At 47.4% G+C, this 17,970-nt stretch overlaps 1 protein-coding gene and 1 pseudogene across 3 annotated transcripts in view; one reads left to right on the top strand and one right to left on the bottom strand.

The window, feature by feature from the left end:
- The window catches only part of WWC3 (WWC family member 3), a 272,451-nt gene that overhangs the window by 170,351 nt on the left and 84,130 nt on the right, over positions 1 to 17,970 (bottom strand). Inside the window, exon 1 of one of the 3 annotated variants that reach the window (XM_073565991.1) lies at positions 1,222 to 1,342. The exons of 1 other annotated variant lie outside the window; for it this stretch is intronic. In XM_073565991.1, coding sequence (XP_073422092.1) covers positions 1,222 to 1,307 — 86 coding nt within the window. In that variant the 5' untranslated portion in view covers positions 1,308 to 1,342. Of the gene's footprint in view, positions 1 to 1,111; positions 1,131 to 1,221; positions 1,343 to 17,970 lie in introns of those variants that run through there. One more of the 3 variants, XM_073565992.1, reaches the window with a different exon arrangement.
- On the top strand, positions 10,720 to 12,459 carry LOC141078453 (uncharacterized; annotated as a pseudogene).

Raw genomic sequence — 17,970 nt, 5'->3', positions numbered from 1 at the left:
ACCCGCAGAGCCGCACTCCACATAGAGAATAATGGGGCCTCCAGCACCGACCTCCACCCGCAGAGCCGCACTCCACATAGAGAATAATGGAGCCTCCAGCACCGACCTCCACCCGCACTCCACATAGAGAATAATGGAGCCTCCAGCACTGACCTCCACCCGCAGAGCCGCACTCCACATAGAGAATAATTGGGCCTCCAGCACCGACCTCCACCCACAGAGCCGCACTCCACATAGAGAATAATGGAGCCTCCAGCACCGACCTCCACCCGCAGAGCCACACTCCACATAGAAAATAATGGAGCCTCCAGCACCGACCTCCACCCGCAGAGCCGCACTCCACATAGAGAATAATGGAGCCTCCAGCACCGACCTCCACCCGCACTCCACATAGAGAATAATGGAGCCTCCAGCACTGACCTCCACCCACAGAGCCGCACTCCACATAGAGAATAATGGGGCCTCCGGCACTGACCTCCACCCGCAGAGCCACACTCCACATAGAGAATAATGGAGCCTCCAGCACCGACCTCCACCCGCACTCCACATAGAGAATAATGGAGCCTCCAGCACCGACCTCCACCCGCACTCCACATAGAGAATAATGGGGCCTCCAGCACCGACCTCCACCCGCAGAGCCGCACTCCACATAGAGAATAATGGGGCCTCCGGCACTGACCTCCACCCGCAGGGCCACACTCCACATAGAGAATAATGGAGCCTCCAGCACCTACCTCCACCCGCAGAGCCGCACTCCACATAGAGAATAATTGAGCCTCCAGCACTGACCTCCACCCGCAGAGCCACACTCCACATAGAGAATAATGGAGCCTCCAGCACCGACCTCCACCCGCACTCCACATAGAGAATAATGGAGCCTCCAGCACCGACCTCCACCCGCAGAGCCGCACTCCACATAGAGAATAATGGAGCCTCCTGCACCTACCTCCACCCGCAGAGCCGCACTCCACATAGAGAATAATGGAGCCTCCAGCACCTACCTCCACCCGCAGAGCCGCACTCCACATAGAGAATAATGGAGCCTCCAGCACCGACCTCCACCCGCACAACCCCACTCCACATAGAGAATAATGGGGCCTCCAGCACCGACCTCCACCCGCAGAGCCCCACTCCACAGAGAGAATAATGGGGCCTCCAGCACCGACCTCCACCCGCAGAGCCGCACTCCACATAGAGAATAATGGAGCCTCCAGCACTGACCTCCACCCGCAGAGCCCCACTCCACAGAGAGAATAATGGGGCCTCCAGCACCGACCTCCACCCGCAGAGCCGCACTCCACATACATGGCTGCTCTCAGTGCTCTGTGCTCTGCGCACAGGACCTGTGATGAGGTCACAGGAGGGGAGGAGACAGGGGTCACATGATCGGGGGCCCTGATACCTTACCTCCTGTGATCTCATCACAAGCCTTTGCACGCTACCAGCAGCATCAGCGTTCACGCTACTTGTAGATGCTGCTGGTAGCAGAGCACATAATGCCGCCCCCACGGTCACTCACTTTTAGGTGGGGAGAAGATGGAGTGCCATTGCAGCAGCCAGCAGGAATGTGGTGGGGGCCCCCTTAGAAGCTCTTGTGGTGGGGGCCCCGGGGCTGAAGCCCCGCCTGCCCTGCCTATAATCCGGCCCTGCACGGTGTCGGATTATAATGGGGCAATTTACTGGCCTGGGCTGTGGGCCCCTTAACCCCACTGGGCCCGGGGCAACTGCCCAAATTGACCTCATTATAATCCGCCACTGCATGGCAGCTTGAGAGTAAAAATGTAGAAAAATAGGGCAACAACTTCAAAAGACAGCATAGATTTAACATTGTATGCTGCATCTCAACGTAATGATTTAGAGAGATAACTATAAGAAAAAAGTAGCATCAAAAAGCCATATATGCCTGATATAATTGTTGGATAAGGGCAATGTACAAACATAGCAGTACAACTAATTGTCTTACAGTTACATGTTATTAAAGGGAACTTGTCATGTCCGAAAACTCTATATACCTGCAGATAAATCACGTTAAAGGGAACCTGTCACCAGCTTTGTCCCATATGAGGTAAGGCCAGTACCAGTCAACCCTGATATAAAGCATTCTAATATGCAATATATACAGTATGCACATGACAGCGCGAAAAGCACCAGGTGTTCGGGGAGCCAAACCCTAAGGGTATGTGAACACATTGCGGATTTGCCTGTGGAATTTTCTGAGCAAATGCTTCCTCTCTTGGCAGAAAACGCAGCTGAAAATCTGCACGGATTTGATGCATTTTTTTAATGTGGATTTTTATGTGTTTTTTTCATACGGATTTGTATGCATTTTTGTAAGCTAAATAAAGATATATCATTTAACAAAAAAAATAATTGTGATGTCATTTCCTTGTCCAACCTCTTCTTTTACATACTGTACTCCATTGAATACCATATCATAACATACCATGTTCAGATATAATATTTCCGCACACAAAACAAATATAAGTGAATATCTATAAATAAATGGATATATCTGTAAGGCCTGTTTCACACATCAGTTTTTTTGGTCAGTCAAAATCCGCTAAAATGGCGGATAGCGGATCCGTTCCTGTACTGACCACAACGTTTGTCACCGGACCGTTATTTTAACGGATCCGTCAAAGGAAGAATTTTAAAGGAACCGCTGCCGAGAGAGAGCGAGAGAGAGAATTTTTCAGCCGCCAGAACAGAGTTTAGGGTTAAATTTCCGGCTGAGTGAAGTCTTTCGGGCATGCGCAGTGAGAAGTGTGGATCCCGCCGGCCGAAAAAACGTTGCATGGTCCTTTCGGGCATGTCGGCGGACGTCAAAATTTTGGCGGATCCGCAAGAAAACAGATCCAACGGATGGCCATCCGTCAAGATCCGCCGGTAATGCAACTCAATGGGAAAAAAAACGGATCCGCAAAAAAAAAATGGCGAATCCGTTTTTTTTTTGCAAAACGGCGGATTTTGACTGATGGACACAAACGGATGTGTGAAACAGGCCTAAATAGAAAGATATATCTGTAGATAGAAAGATCTATAAATGGATAGATATATCTATGGATAGATACCAAGCCCGATGTTTAGTAATGAACATAATAAAATGGTACATAGAGTTAAATAAAGACACACACACACAAAATCTGCATTAGGCAGGGGTCACACGTACGAGAAACTCGCACCTCAGTACCTGGCCCTGCCGCCGGCACTCAGACCAGAGCGTTCAGCTGCATAGAAATAAATACATGCAGCCGCACACTACAGGTCCCGAGTGCCGGTGGTAGTACCGGGTATTGAGGTGCGAGATTCATGCAAGTTTCTCACAAGTGTGACCCCAGCCTTAAACACATTATATGTTTAATTTAAAAAAACAACGGAAAAAAATTGCGTAGGCTCCCACGCTATTTTCAAAACCAGAACAGGGAAAGCCAATGACTGGGGGCAGATGTTTATTGCCTGGGAAGGGGGGAATTCCCATGGATCTTCCCAGGCTATTAATATCAGCTCACAGCTGTATAAATAGACTTTACTGGCTATTAAAATAGGGGCGCCCCCAAAAAATGACGTGGGGGTCCCCCTATAATTAATAACCAGAAAAGGCTATGCAGACAGCTGCGGGCTGATATTCATAGCCTAGGAAGGGGCCAGGGATATTGCCCCCCCCTGGCTGCAAACACCAGCTCTCAGCCACCCTAGAAATGGCGCATCTCTAAGATGCACTACTTCCGGCACTTAGTCTCTCTCTTCCCACTGCCCTGTAGCGGTGGCAAGTGGGGTAATAGTTGTGGGGTTGATGTCACCGTTGTACTGTAAGGTGACATTTAGCCCACAGCTTAGTAATGAAGAGGCATCAATAAGACACCTATCCATTACTAATCCTATAGTTGTTACATGTTAAATAAAGATACAGCCAGAATAAAGTATTTTAATGAACTAAAACACAATACAGTTTCCCATATTTATTATACACCTAATCCTTGCAAAGCCCTCAATCTCCTGCATAAAATAATAATAATAATAATAATAATAATAATAATAATAATAATAATAAACCAACACAAATACTCCCTGTTCCGATGTAATCCATTTAATAACGAGAATCCCACGACGACCTCCCGTATTGAACAGTGACATCGGGAGATGTGACATCTGTCTTGGCGGTGGAGGAATACACTGCGGAGGGTTACCTCCAGCCAGTGCATTGCCGGAGGCCCTGTAGTACAGTGACATCTTCTGATGTCACTGTTCTACACGGGAGATCGTCGTGGGTCTCTCATTGTTAAATGGACTATGATGGAAAGGTAAATATAGGTTGGTTAATTATTTTATTTTTGTTACAGGTGAACGAGGGCATCGGGGACTAGTTGTTTGGTGAGTATGTACTGTATGCTGTATGTTTTTCTTTTTTTACAATTGAACACAGGCATCGTCTGCTGTCACTGTTATATGTGACAGCAGACATAGCCGGATGGGAGCAGTAGTCCCGTCAGATGATGCCTGGCTACACAGACCCGCATACACACAGAGACACACACAGACCCGCCCACACAGATACTCACATCTTCTCTGCTCACAGTCTCCGCACACACACAATCTCTGCACACACACTCTTCCTCCTGCCTTTCTGCGGCGTTTTTGGCACGCAACTCCGCAGCAAAACCGCAAACCTTTTTACACCTGTGGTTTTGCAGGGGATTTGACTGACTCAATGATTGTCAATAGGTGCAGAAACGCTGCAGATCTGCAAAAAGAATTGACATGCTGCGGAAAATAAAACGCTGCAAATCCATGCAGATTTTTCCGCAGCATGTGCACACCAATTCTGTAATTCCCATTAACATTGGTTGTGCACTACATTGCGGATTTAGTCCAATTCCTTGCGTCCAAAAATGCTGCGGATCCGCAACGTGTGCACATAGCCTAAAGCTGGAGTCACACATAGCGACTTACCAGCGATCCCGACAACGATATCAACGTGTCAGGATCGCTGGTAAGGCCTCTTTCACACTTCAGTTATTTGCATCAGTTAAAATCCGCCAAAAAGGCAGACAAGCGGATCCGTTCTCAACTGATGTGAACGGATGGCACAGGATCCGTTTTTAGACGGATCCTGAAAATGAAGAAATTTAAAGGAACCCCTGGCCGGGAAGAGGAGAGAGAGAGAGAGAGAGAGAGAGAAAGGAACCGCTGGCCGGGAAGGGGAGGGGGAGAGAGAGAGAGAGAGAGAGAGAGAGAGAGAATTTTTTTGTCCGGCACCCAGACAGAATTTGGGGTTAATTCAGTGTCTGGAGGATCCGCTGGCCAAAAAAATGTTGCAAGCTCCGTTTGGAAATCTTTGAGGATGTTGACGGACACTCAAAACATTGTGGCGGATCCTCAAAAAAACGGATGCAACGGACGGCAATCAGTCAGGATCCGCCAATAATGAAAGTCAATGGGGAAAAAACGGATCCGCAAAGAAAAATGGCGGATCCGTTTTTTTTTCAAAATTGGCGGATCTTGACTGATTGTCAAAAACGGAAGTGTGAAAGAGGCCTAAGGCCTCTTTCACACTTCCGTTTTTTGACAGTCACAATCCGCCAGGTTTTGAAAAAAACGGATCCGCAATTTTCTTTTGAGGATCCGTTTTTTTCCCCATTGACTTCCATTATTGGCGGATTGCCGTCCGTTGCATTCTTTTTTTTTGCGGATCCGCCAAAAGTTGCTGTCCGTCACCATCCTCAAAGATTTCAAAACGGAGCTTGGAACGTTTTTTTCTCTGACGGATCCTCCAGACACTGTATTAACCCGAAATTCTTTCTGGGTGCCGGACAAAAAAAATTCTCTCTCTCTCTCTCTCTCTCTCTCTCTCTCTCTAGGCTGCGATTCCTTTAAAATTCTTCATTTGTCGGATCCGTCAAAAAAACGGACGGGTGGCATCCATTGTCATCAGTACTACAATGGATCCGCCATCCGTCCTTTTGGCGGATTATGACTGATGCAAAAAACTGAAGTGTGAAAGAGGCCTAAGTCGCTATGTGATCGCTGGTGAGCTGTCAAACAGACAGCTTCACCAGCGATCAGCACAGCAATGCCGAGCGCCCGGCATCGCTGTGTTCGCTAGGGCTGATGCCACATCCCTGTAAAAAAATAGAATTAAAATAAAAAATATTGCTATTCTCACCTTCCGACGTCCCGCGCAGCCATCCTGCCTCTCTCCACGCTCCGGTCCCAGTAATCCTTTGCGAGAATGACCGCGAGAATGTCACGGTCTCGCGGCAGCGCGACGTCTCACGGTCATTCGTGCAAAGGATCACTGGGACCGGGAGCGTGGAGAGAGGCAGGATGACTGCACGGGACGTCGGAAGGTGAGAATAACAATATTTTTTATTTTTTTTATTATTTTTTACAGCTGATCGTTGGTCTCCCACCTGTCACACGCAGCGATGCGTGCTGGCCAGCGGGAGACCAGCGACAAAAAATATGTCCAGAGGTTTCTTGCAGCGATCAGTGATACCGGCAGGGGGGACGGTGGCTGATCGCTGTCACACACAGCGATCTCGCTGGTGAGATCGCTGTTGTGTCACAAAAGTTGTGACTCAGCAGCAATCTCACTAGCGAGATTGCCATGTGTGACTCCCGCTTAACAGTAACACGAAAGTCCGTGACACTATACACTGAATAATATGTACAGAGCTCCAGTGTATAATGGCACTTATGGTAATATTAGTATTATGGTTTTTTTATTAATGATCAGTATTGTAGTATTCAGTCACTATGTGCTGGTAATATGTGGTATGGTCATGATGTGGTTTTATTTGTCCCTTGTATGTGATATTATTCAGTCACTATATGTTGGCAATATGTGGCCTGGTCATGGTGTGATGGTATTTGTCCTTTGTATGTCCCTTTATTATGACTGTATATGTAATCTGGTGTTCAATGTGAATTGTTAAAGTGTGAATGAATGGTGAGGACATGGTGCAGAAGTTGAGTTTATCTAAGAGTGAGCAGTGGAACTGTGGAAGGTTCAAGGGGTGAAGGTAGAGTTTGGGTAGAGCCTGGGCCGAGTCTCAAGGGGGGGGTGCTGAAAATTTTGCTAGTATGAGGCCCTGAAATTCCTGGTGGTAGTCCTGCTTTCAGTCATAGGGGCATGTGCGACTGACAACAATCATCACTCACTATACTGTGAGCGCCACTGTTATCACTCCCAGGTACTTTAATTGCCAGATTGCTCTGCACACAGAAGATGAACACATGCCACTTAGCAAGCTGTCAATCAAAGTGCCCGTGAGTGATTACAGCCACCCGACACAGTATAGTGAGTGGTAACTATTACTGGTTTGTGCACGCCCCTATGGATGAAAGCCATAGGCTAGAGGAGGATAGGAGTTAATATTCTCCCAATAGCCATGCTTTCCGTAAGGCGATAAGACAGCATTTTAATGTTATTTACCTGCAGATGGACCTTTTATCTACAAGCAAATATTACTTTTGAACATGACCATTTTGTAAGTCCAGCTAGAAAGTGGGAGCGCTGATGCGAGCTGTAGTGTCATGCCCACCCAGCCTGACAGCTGCAGCTGAGCAGCATGATATCTCAGCAATGAGGAGGATCACTGAGGAGCTATCAGGCCACGTGGGCAGAGACTGCCTTTAAACTTACCAATAGATTTACAATAGCATTCTGACACTTTCAAAGTAAGTTTACCAGCCTTATCATGAATAAGAGAAGAGAGGCCGTACTGTGGGGCCACGGGCCTTGGAAGGGAGGCCATCATGACAGGGTTGAGGGGACCACAGGTGGGCGAGCAAGTGTATAGGGCTGGTTCGGACAGGGTTAATTGTTCTGGGTAGGTGTATGCGAAGGGATAGGGCTGTGGTTAGTAGGCGGGATTATGGAAGGGAGAAGGGAGGGGAAGCACTATAAAGGAATGGTCACATGGCTGGGGCAATCATTTTAGGTGCCCCATAGCAGAAAACAACAAGCTTCCTTACTTGCAGAATGGAAGTCGAACTCTTTCTGCAGCAACTGAGGGACGCTGCCAGCTCCAGGGGCCCGGGGTGGCTGCAGGCTTCGATCCAGGGCCTGCTACAAGAGGAAGCCGGTCAGCTTTAGGCTCAGGACATCGGGCGACGGCCTCGGAGGACCAGGCCTCCGGAGCGCCTCAGCCCTGAGGTAACCCCCAGGATCCAGCTCCGTGTCAGGAGCCCCTCCGGGGACCCTCCAGCTGTCAACGTACGCCGCAGGCCGGGTGCGCGGGAGCCAAGAGCTGGGAGGAATCCATCGGTGAGGCGGGATCTGCAGCGGGGGGAGGTGTCGGCCACCCCTTCTACACAGGCGACGCGTCGGGAGAGGGGGCCTGAACCGGATGCGGCTGCGGCGCAAGCTTTACCGGCTGGCCCAGCTCAGTGCAGGAGCGATCGAGTGCGGGGGCCTGCTGTGCAGGCGCCTCGGCCGGGCGCAGGGCCCAGGGGACTCACCCATGCAGCAGCGGTCCGGAATGACAGCGCTCCAAGAGCAGCGGCAGGACCAGCTCCGGCGGCCGGCGCTGCATCGCAGAGGGGAGCATCATCGCGGGGGCGAGGATGGCCATCGCGGGCTGACGAGCGCATTTCGGCTAGTGAGTACGGGTGCGGTAGTCTCACCAACTCACTGGTCACAGCAGAAGATGGCTCGAATGACGGCCAGCGATATGCTGGGCCCAGCAGTGTGAGGGGTATTGGGGGGGACTTGCGGGATTACAGTTACGGCGACGGGGGCAGTGAGGGAGGGAGGGAGGGGGGAGGGTGAACCCCACGATATGGATCAGCAGCCTGCACATCCTGGGTTACGAGCAGGCTTATTTACATCACGCCTGCAACCTCATCTTATGGATTATGCAGCGGTCAGTCCAGGCCGGCTGCACAGGGCGATGACATCAACGAACCAGACAAGAGGAAGAGGACAGAACGCAGAGCGCATACATCCGGATCCAGGACTGGCGGCTGCTGGAAACACAGCAGCCAGGCAGCCAGGTGAGGCAGAACCCATCTCATTTTTACAAACATTAGCTCCTCATGTACAGGTACAAGCGGCCGGGGGGGGGGAGCTAGTGCCGATATGGGGGTAGTTTTGCAGGGTTTCAAGGAGTTAGTCAGATTGTGGGAATCAGGGAGTGGGCAAAGCGAATCATCTCCAGCATCAGCTTGGCTGGGTAGCAGGGGGGAGAAGGGGTTGCCAGGGGTTAATAGAACCACAAGTTCGTTCAGTATGGTACAAGGAGCCGGGGCTGAGGGTTCAGCATCTGCGAGGGATTTAGGGTCGGTAGGTGAGTTGGGGGGCAGGCAGTGTCGGGAGAGAGTGGTCAGAAGGATGAGGAAGAGACAGTGTGGCTGGATGATTCAGCCAATGGGGAGATGTACATCTGCTTTGAGGGACTAGGGGCACATTTGAAGCAGGAGGTTAGAGAGCGGATATGGAAAGCGGAGTACGTGGAAATTTTTTCATTACTCCCGCTGGAGCGTTTTAATTTAGACAGGTCTAGAAGAGATGACTCAAAAAAGGAGGATGAAGAAAAGAGGAGGTTTAGATTAATCCCCTGCACATTCAGCAACTGGCTACAAGTTTTCGCCATACTGGCCAGCGTGATAGGGGAGAAATCGCCAGAGAGCTGTTCCCCTCTGTTCTGTTACATGGACATAATTGGCGAGGCGTATAGAGTTTATGGGGGACAAGGATGGTTAAGATATGACGAACAATTTCGTCAACCGAAAGCAGTAAGGCCTAATATCCGCTGGTACCATAAAGATATTTCTTTATGATGAGAGTAACGGCGCCAGCCAGGCCGAGGCAAAGTTGCCAGCCTTTTCTTGAGGGCACCGGTGGCTCGGGACAGTCAGGACACTCGGTGGTGGTACAGAAGGGACTGTGCACTTCTATTTCAATGAGGGAGCATGTAGATTCGGGACAAAGTGTAAATTTAAATACGAATGTTCATCATGCGGAGGTAATCATGGGTTTTCCAAATGTTTCAGGGCTGGAAAACAGAAAGGGACAGAGGGAACTGACAAAAGGGGTGACCCCAGTCCGGCTAGCAGAGATGGAGCGTTTTCTAAATAATTATCCGGATACGAAGTGGCGGCGCTTATACGCGAAGGTTTCAGGGATGGTTTTAAAATTCCTTTTGTAGATGTTGAGGTGAAGTTGTCAACCAAAAATTTGAAGTCTGCTTATAAGTTTCCGGAAGTGGTCACGGAAAAACTACACAAGGAAGTGGCCTTAGGTAGAATGGCAGGACCTTTTGACTCTGCTCCCATCGATAATTTCAGGGTATCTCCTTTGGGGATAGTGCCAAAAAAGGAGCCCAATAAATTCAGGTTGATACATCACCTTTCATTTCCAAAGGGGTTATCGGTTAATGACGGTATAGATCCCCAGCTGTGTTCGGTTTTATACATGTCCTTTGATGTGGCCGTGAAGTTAGTCAGAGAGTGTGGTCAGGGGGCTCGTTTGGACAAGACTGACATTGAGGCGGCTTTTCGTTTGTTGCCAGTGCATCCTGATAGCATGCACTTGTTAGGTTGTTTCTGGGAGGGGGGGTTTCTTCGTGGATCGTTGTTTGCCGATGGGGTGCTCGCTGTCATGTGCTTATTTTGAAGCATTCAGCGCATTTTTGGAATGGACGGTAAAGGAGGTGTCGGGGCTCAGGTCTTGTATTCATTACCTGGATGACTTCTTGTTCGTGGTTATTGCACACGATGGAGAGTGTGGCTAAAAAATTCGAGGTCCCTTTAGCTGCGGAAAAAACGGTAGGCCCAGTGACGACATTGTATTTCCTAGGTATCGAAATTGACACGGTGGCAATGGAGTGTAGGATCACGGATGAGAAAATATCAGACATGAGATGTGAAGGGAAGCAGGTTAGAGGTTTGAAGAAGGCTACGTTGCGGGAGATCCAGTCATTACTAGGAAAGTTAAACTTCGCGTGTCGGATCATGCCGATGAGCAGGGCATTTTGTCGGAGATTGTCCTTGGCGACGGCGGGGATTAAAGCACCATCACACGTCATTAGGCTGTAGAATAAGTTAAAAGATTATTTAAAAAGGTGTGGGAGCTTTTTCTGGATTCCTATAATGGGAGATCCATCTGGATGGCTCCGAAGGTGTCAGCGGAGTCTCTGGGTTTTGTGATGGGATCAGCAGAGGAACAAGGTTCCAGTTTGTCTTTTCATGAAGAAGGGTTGGCAGAACGGTGGCCGCGTTGTTGGATCAAGAAGGGTTTTTTGGACAATCTGGTATTACGTGAAGTGTTTCCCGTAGTTGTAGCATTATCATTGTGGGGAAAGGAGGTGCAGAACAAAAAGATTTGCTTCAGCTGCAAGTCAGTAGGGGAACGGAAGCTAATCAATTCGCTATCTTCGCCGGATCAAGCTGTGATGAGGGTGCTTCAACATTTGGTTTGGGTAGGGTTGAGTTTTAACCTGTGGGTTACTGCGGAAGAGAGGCTTGAGGGAGACTACCTTTGTTTTGAAGTTCTTTCTTGTTCACAGTGGGAGCGCGCTCGAGAGACGGGACTTCAAGCGGATTTCAAGAGGCTGGAATGTCCGGAAGAACTGTGGAATCTTCCCTTGGGGCAGTGAGGGTTTTATTATCCAGGTCCCTGTCGGCAGGAACTTGGTCTCATTATAGAAATTCATGGGACAGTTGGGTAGATTGGGGGAAATAATTAGGGGAGGAACTAGAGGATCAATACAAGTTAGTATTGCTGATAGGTCACAATTGGAAATCTGGTTGGTCAGTTCCAAAAATTATTAATTTCTTAGCAGGTTTGGCTTTAAGTTCAGGGGCTTGCGGGATTTGACGAAGGCATTTATGGTGCGTCAAGTGGTAAGGGGGTGGAGGAAAGGCTGGAAGGTATCGGACGGTCGACGTCCGGTGTCGTATGATGTGTTACTAATTTTGGGCGAGAGTTTAGGTGAGGTTTGTACATCTCAGAGAGAAGTAGTGTTGTTTAAAGTGGCTTTCTCGTTGGCATTCTTCGGGGCGTTCTGCTTAGGGGAGCTGATTAGTCCATCTAAATCGCGCAAAGGAGGGTTACTCAGAGGCGATATGGAGATGCATGGGGACAGGGTAACGATATTTCTGCGTTCGTCAAAAACGGACACAGATGGCAGAGGTTGCAAGGTGGTACTTTTTGAGGTGAAAGGTTCCCCTCTATGCCCGGTATGGTGCTTGAGGAATTTTTTAAGGGAGGTGAGAAAGGAAAATGACCCATTGTTGGTACATGAGGATGGCTCTTTTCTATCGCGTTTCCAGTTCTTGACGGTATTCAGACGTTGTTAAGAGGGGGCATTTCGGCGAGACATTATAGCGGACACTTTTCGCATTGGGGCAGCTACGGAGGCAGCAAGGAGGGGTCTGGGAGAAGAGACAGTAAAGAGGATTGGGCGCTGGGAGTCGGCGAGATTCCGTTCTTATGTTCGCCCGTCAATGGTGTAAAACGGTCTATATTCGTGTTTGTTATATTTTTGTGGTTGTATTACTTTATTTTGCTTTTCCTTTTGCTGTTTTTTAGGTACGGGTCAGCTACTTACCTGGATTATGGGCCATTCTGTATTTTGGGCAGCCCTGAGAGCGGACGTTCGCCCGAATGGGAGGCAGCTGGGCGTGCCAAGGACACTAGCGTTGTTAAGGTGGATTGGGAAAAGAGGGATGGTATGGAAGCAATTGGTACCTGAGTTTCACAAGTTCATTCGGCTTGACCGGGCACTGGATGTGTTAGTATTACACTTAGGGGGAAATGATTTGACTAAGCGCACTTGCAGGGAATTAATTAGGGATATTAAATTCGATATGTTAAGGCTCTGGTCCATGTTTCCGGGTTTACTAGTGGTGTGGTCAGATATCATTCCCAGGAAAGTGTGGTACGGGGCTAGGTCGGTGCAAGGTGTAAATAGAGCCAGGATTAAATTGAACAGAGCAGTGTCCCGATTCATGGTATGAAATGGAGCAATCGTGGTACGTCATACAGATTTGGAATCGGGTGAAGGGGAATTCTGGAGGAAGGACGGCATCCATCTGAATGCAGTAGGCCTTAATTTATGCTGCTTGGCAATTCAGGAAGTCATTGAGAAAAGCATACGAGTTTGGCGGGACATAAATGTCTGAGGGGTCAGAGCATTTGTGTTTGTGGCGTGGGGGGGAGGTACTTGATGTTGGTGGTGCTAGAAAATGGCGGCTTGGAGGGGGTCCTGGACTCCCCCTTGGGTGGATCACGTGGAATGTAACGGTATGGTGATACCGACAAGTTAATATGGGAGCCGTGGGCAGTTACGGCAGAGTTTGGCCGGGCGAGTCTCTTAAGGTCTCTGAGCTGGTGCTTAACGGCTGGAGACAGGATTTGGGCTGGGGGTGACAAGTTTTGTAGGATATTGATCCGAGGCTGATACAGTTTGGGGCCTTGAGGATCGCCCCTCCCTCTATTTTGGTAATTGTTGTTAAATTGTTATACTATATATTAATAAAAGGCTGCTGTGGCCAATTTATCCAATACCGTGTCTGGTGATTAATTTACGGGGTACGGTGAGGGGTCTGGGGGCCGATCAGAGGTCGGGCAATTGAGTTACAAGATGGGTGGGGAGCGAAGACACTGGGATCATGAATACCCACTTGTCAAGTGAGGCCATGCTGTGGGGCCACAGGCCTTGGAAGGGAGGCCATCATGACAGGGTTGAGGGGACCATAGGTGGGCGAGCAAGTGTATAGGGCTGGTTCGGACAGGGTTAATTGTTCTGGGTACGTGTATGCGAAGGGATAGGGTTGTGGGTTAGTAGGAGGGATTATGGAAGGGAGAAGGGAGGGGGAGCACTAAAAAAGGGATGGTCACATGGCTGGGGCAACCATTTTAGGTGCCCCATAGCAGAAAACAGGCTCCCACCCACCTGCCCCTTTGTTAATTGTTATACGGATTAGTTATGTTTTTGGAATTTAAGGGAGGAAGAGGTCAAAAAAAAAAAAGAAAAAAAAGTGGCGCATGTGTTCAACCAAGTTATGTGCACTTCCGTCATGGCAGCGTGGCGTGGGGGGGGGAGGTCCTCGAGGTTGGTGGTGCTAGAAAATGGCGGCTTGGAAGGGGAGGGTCACAAAGGTCCTGGACTCCCCCTTGGGTGGATCACGTGGAATGTAACGGTATGGTGATACCGACAAGTTAATATGGGAGCCGTGGTCAGTTACTGGCTGAGTTTGGCCGGGCGAGTCTCTTAAGGTCTCTGAGCTGGTGCTTAACGGCTGGAGACAGGATTCGGCCTGGTGGTGATAAGTTTTGTAGGATATTGATCCGAGGCTGATACAGTTTGGGGCCTTGAGGATCGCCCCTCCCTCTATTTTGGTAACTGTTGTTAAATTGTTATACTATATATTAATAAAAGGCTGCTGTGGCCAATTTATCCAATTTGGTGATTAATTTACGGGGTACGGTGAGGGGTCTGGGGGCCGATCAGAGGTCGTGCAATTGAGTTACAAGATGGGTGGGGAGAGAAGACACTGGGATCACGAACACCCACTTGTGATGTATTTGATAATATATGGCGTTTGTTATTTGGAATCTGGTCAGCGTTTTAATAGCAATGGGTTTTTCCAGAACATCTTTATGATCCGTTGTTGAGCAGCTTTGATATCAGTGTTCTCTCCATTGTCCACTGTCCGGACAAGGAAGCAGCTGCAGCCACAATGCCTTATATGCTTCTTTTCAGTGTTAACGGTAAAAAACAACAGGCACCCAAAAATTGCCCTATGGGAGCTATCCTGTGCTTTTATCTTCTGTCGCTCTCTTTAGTTGGTATGTACTGTAGTTGTATTCCTACATAAAGAATTCTTCAAAGATACGGTATGTTTCACAAAAGATGTAAAACTGGTATTGTTTAAGCTTAATAAGTAATGTTTATTTACATCCTATTTTAGCCACATTGAAAGCAAAGTAAATTTCACATCTTTATACTGTTTTGTATAAGCATTCTGAACCTATTCCTTAGGAAGGTTTGCGCTACAGTAAATCGCCACAAATATCAGTAAAATATGCTACAGGGATAAGTCTATAGAGACTTTAAGCAAACAATAAGAGGAAAAAGTAAATTAAACTGGAATTGCACAGGAAAACTATGTTGGCAGAGAGCAGAAACAGGAGGGGACAATAACATTCTTCTGAAATTCCAACCTAGAAGTAATATCAGAACTGTGCCAGTTACAATCTTCTTAACCCGCTCAATGAAAATAATAATGCACAAGACACAGTAGGAAATATGAAACTGGAATATTTCACTGTCTTTGTGACAAAATGCAGGAAACACTCAGATTTACTATGACAATGCCATAAGGAATAGAATCATAGAATTTTATAGTTGGAAGGGACCTCAAGGGCCATCGTTTCCAACCCCAGGCTCAATACAGGATTCACTAAACCATCTCAGACAGATGTCTGTCCAGCCTCTGTTTGAAGATTTCCATTGAAGGAGAACTCACCACCTCTCATGGCAGCCTGTTCCACTCATTGATCATCCTCATTGTCTATTATCTAATCTGCATCTTCTCCCTTTCAGTTTCATTCCATTGCTTCTGTGTTTCCATGTACAAATGACAATAAGGATAATCCCTCTACACTGTGACATCCCTAAATACAAACACATGGGCCATGCACACAGTGAACAAGTCTGTAGGACAGTGTTCACACCACCAAAAGACTGAAACACAGAAAAACACAATAAAATGTGTAAAAATTCTCTGCTGTAAAAAAGTAACAGTAAACAGCAAGTGATAGTAAAAAGATGATAAAAAAACAGGGTATTTGGTCGATATGTTTTTTTGCAAAAAACGTACACTAAGCCGCTCTACCAAACGTCAAAGTAACCCATATCAGAGCAGTCCCTAACTGATGTATTTAAAAACCTGGTCATGTGTATAGTACCTATATGAGCAGGATTCAGAAAGGTGATGTCCAATGTGGACACGCAGCAGAGAACGGCTTATATGTGCATGGCCCACAAGGAAGGGGTGGAAACCTCCCTAATCTTGCAAAAACAAGAAACCAATTAAATACAAACACAATAAAACATGTAAAAATTCATGTAACAGTAAACAGCAGTAATGTCTGATGTGGACACGCTGCACATACAGTTAGGTCCATATATATTTGGACAGAGACAACATTTTTCTAATTTTGGCTCTAGACATTACCACAAAGAATTTTAAACAAAACAATTCAGATGCAGTTGAAGTTCAGACTTTCAGCTTTCATTTGAGGGTATCCACATTAAAAGTGGATGAAGGGTTTAGGAGTTTCAGCTCCTTAACATGTGCCACCCTGTTTTTAATGGGACCAAAAGTAATTGGACAATTGACTCCAAGGCTATTTCATGGACAGGTGTGGGCAATCCCTTAGTTATGTCATTCTCAATTAAGCAGATAAAAGGCTTGGAGTTGATTTGAGGTGTGGTGCTTGCATTTGGAAGGTTTTGCTGTGAAGGAAACATGCGGTCAAAGGAGCTCTCCATGTAGGTGAAACAAGCCATCCTTAAGCTGCAAAAACAGAAAAAAAAATCTGAGAAATTGCTACAACATTAGGAGTGGCAAAATCTACAGTTTGGTACATCCTGATAAAGAAAGAAAGAAAGCACTGGTGAACTCATCAATGCAAAAAGACCTGGGCGCCCACGGAAGACAACAGTGGTGGATGATCGCAAAAATAATCTCCATGGTGAAGAGAAACCCCTTCACAACAGCCAACCAAGTGAACAACACTCTCCAGGAGGTAGGCGTATCAATATCCAAATCTACCATAAAGAGAAGACTGCATGAAAGTAAATACAGAGGGTTCACTGCACGGTGCAAGCCACTCATAAGCATCAAGAATCAAAAGGCTAGACTGGACTTTGCTAAAAAAAAACATCTAAAAAAGCCAGCACAGTTCTGGAAGAACATTCTATGGACAGATGAAACCAAGATCAACCTCTACCAGAATGATGGAAAGAGAAAAGTATGGCGAAGGCGTGGTACAGCTCATGATCCAAAGCATACCACATCATCTGTAAAACACTGCGGAGGCGGTGTGATGGCTTGGGCATGCATGGCTGCCAGTGGCACTGGGTCACTAGTGTTTATTGATGATGTGACACAGGACAGAAGCAGCCGAATGAATTCTGAGGTATTCAGTGCCATACGTGTGCTCAGATCCAGCCAAATGCAGCCAAACTGATTGGTCGTCGTTTCATACTACAGATGGACAATGACCCAAAACATAGAGCCAAAGCAACCGAGGAGTTTATTAAAGCAAAGAAGTGGAATATTCTTGAATGGCCAAGTCAGTCACCTGATCTCAATCCAATTGAGCATGCATTTCACTTGTTAAAGACTAAACTTCAGACAGAAAGGCCCAGAAACAAACAGCAACTGAAAACCACCACAGTGAAGGCCTGGCAGAGCATCAAAAAGGAGGAAACACAGTGTCTGGTGATGTCCATGAGTTCAAGACTTCAGGCAGTCATTGCCAACAAAGGGTTTTCAACCAAGTACTAGAAATGAACATTTTATTTACAGTTATTTAATCTGTCCAATTACTTTTGGTTCCTTTAAAAAGAGGGTGGCACATGTTAAGGAGCTGAAACTCCTAAACCCTTCATCGGGACGCGAATTTTGGCTCATCTTTCATCGTTTTTAAGAAATCTCAAGATGGAAGAGGCCAGGAGCCATTTGGTGAGCTGCATTTCTTGCTACATGTTCACAGATTTACCAGTGGAAAAGCCAAACTTCACATGCCACAAATGCAAGCTTGTGTCCCTGTTGGAGGAAAAGTTGCAAAATCTCGAAGAGAGGTTAGCTACGTTGAAGATCATTAAGGAAGGTGAAGAGTTCTTGGACAGAGCAGAATTATCTCTTCATGTTACAGAAAGAGAAGAAATTCGAAGTGCACCTGAAGAAACAGAGGAATGGAGACATGTGACCCAGAGAAGCAGGAGGATC

This window comes from Dendrobates tinctorius, unplaced genomic scaffold, assembly GCF_039654945.1.
Source record: "Dendrobates tinctorius isolate UK_male_01 unplaced genomic scaffold, ASM3965494v1 ptg000016l, whole genome shotgun sequence".
NCBI lineage: Eukaryota > Metazoa > Chordata > Amphibia > Anura > Dendrobatidae > Dendrobates > Dendrobates tinctorius.
This window is presented reverse-complemented; position numbering and strand designations above follow the sequence as displayed.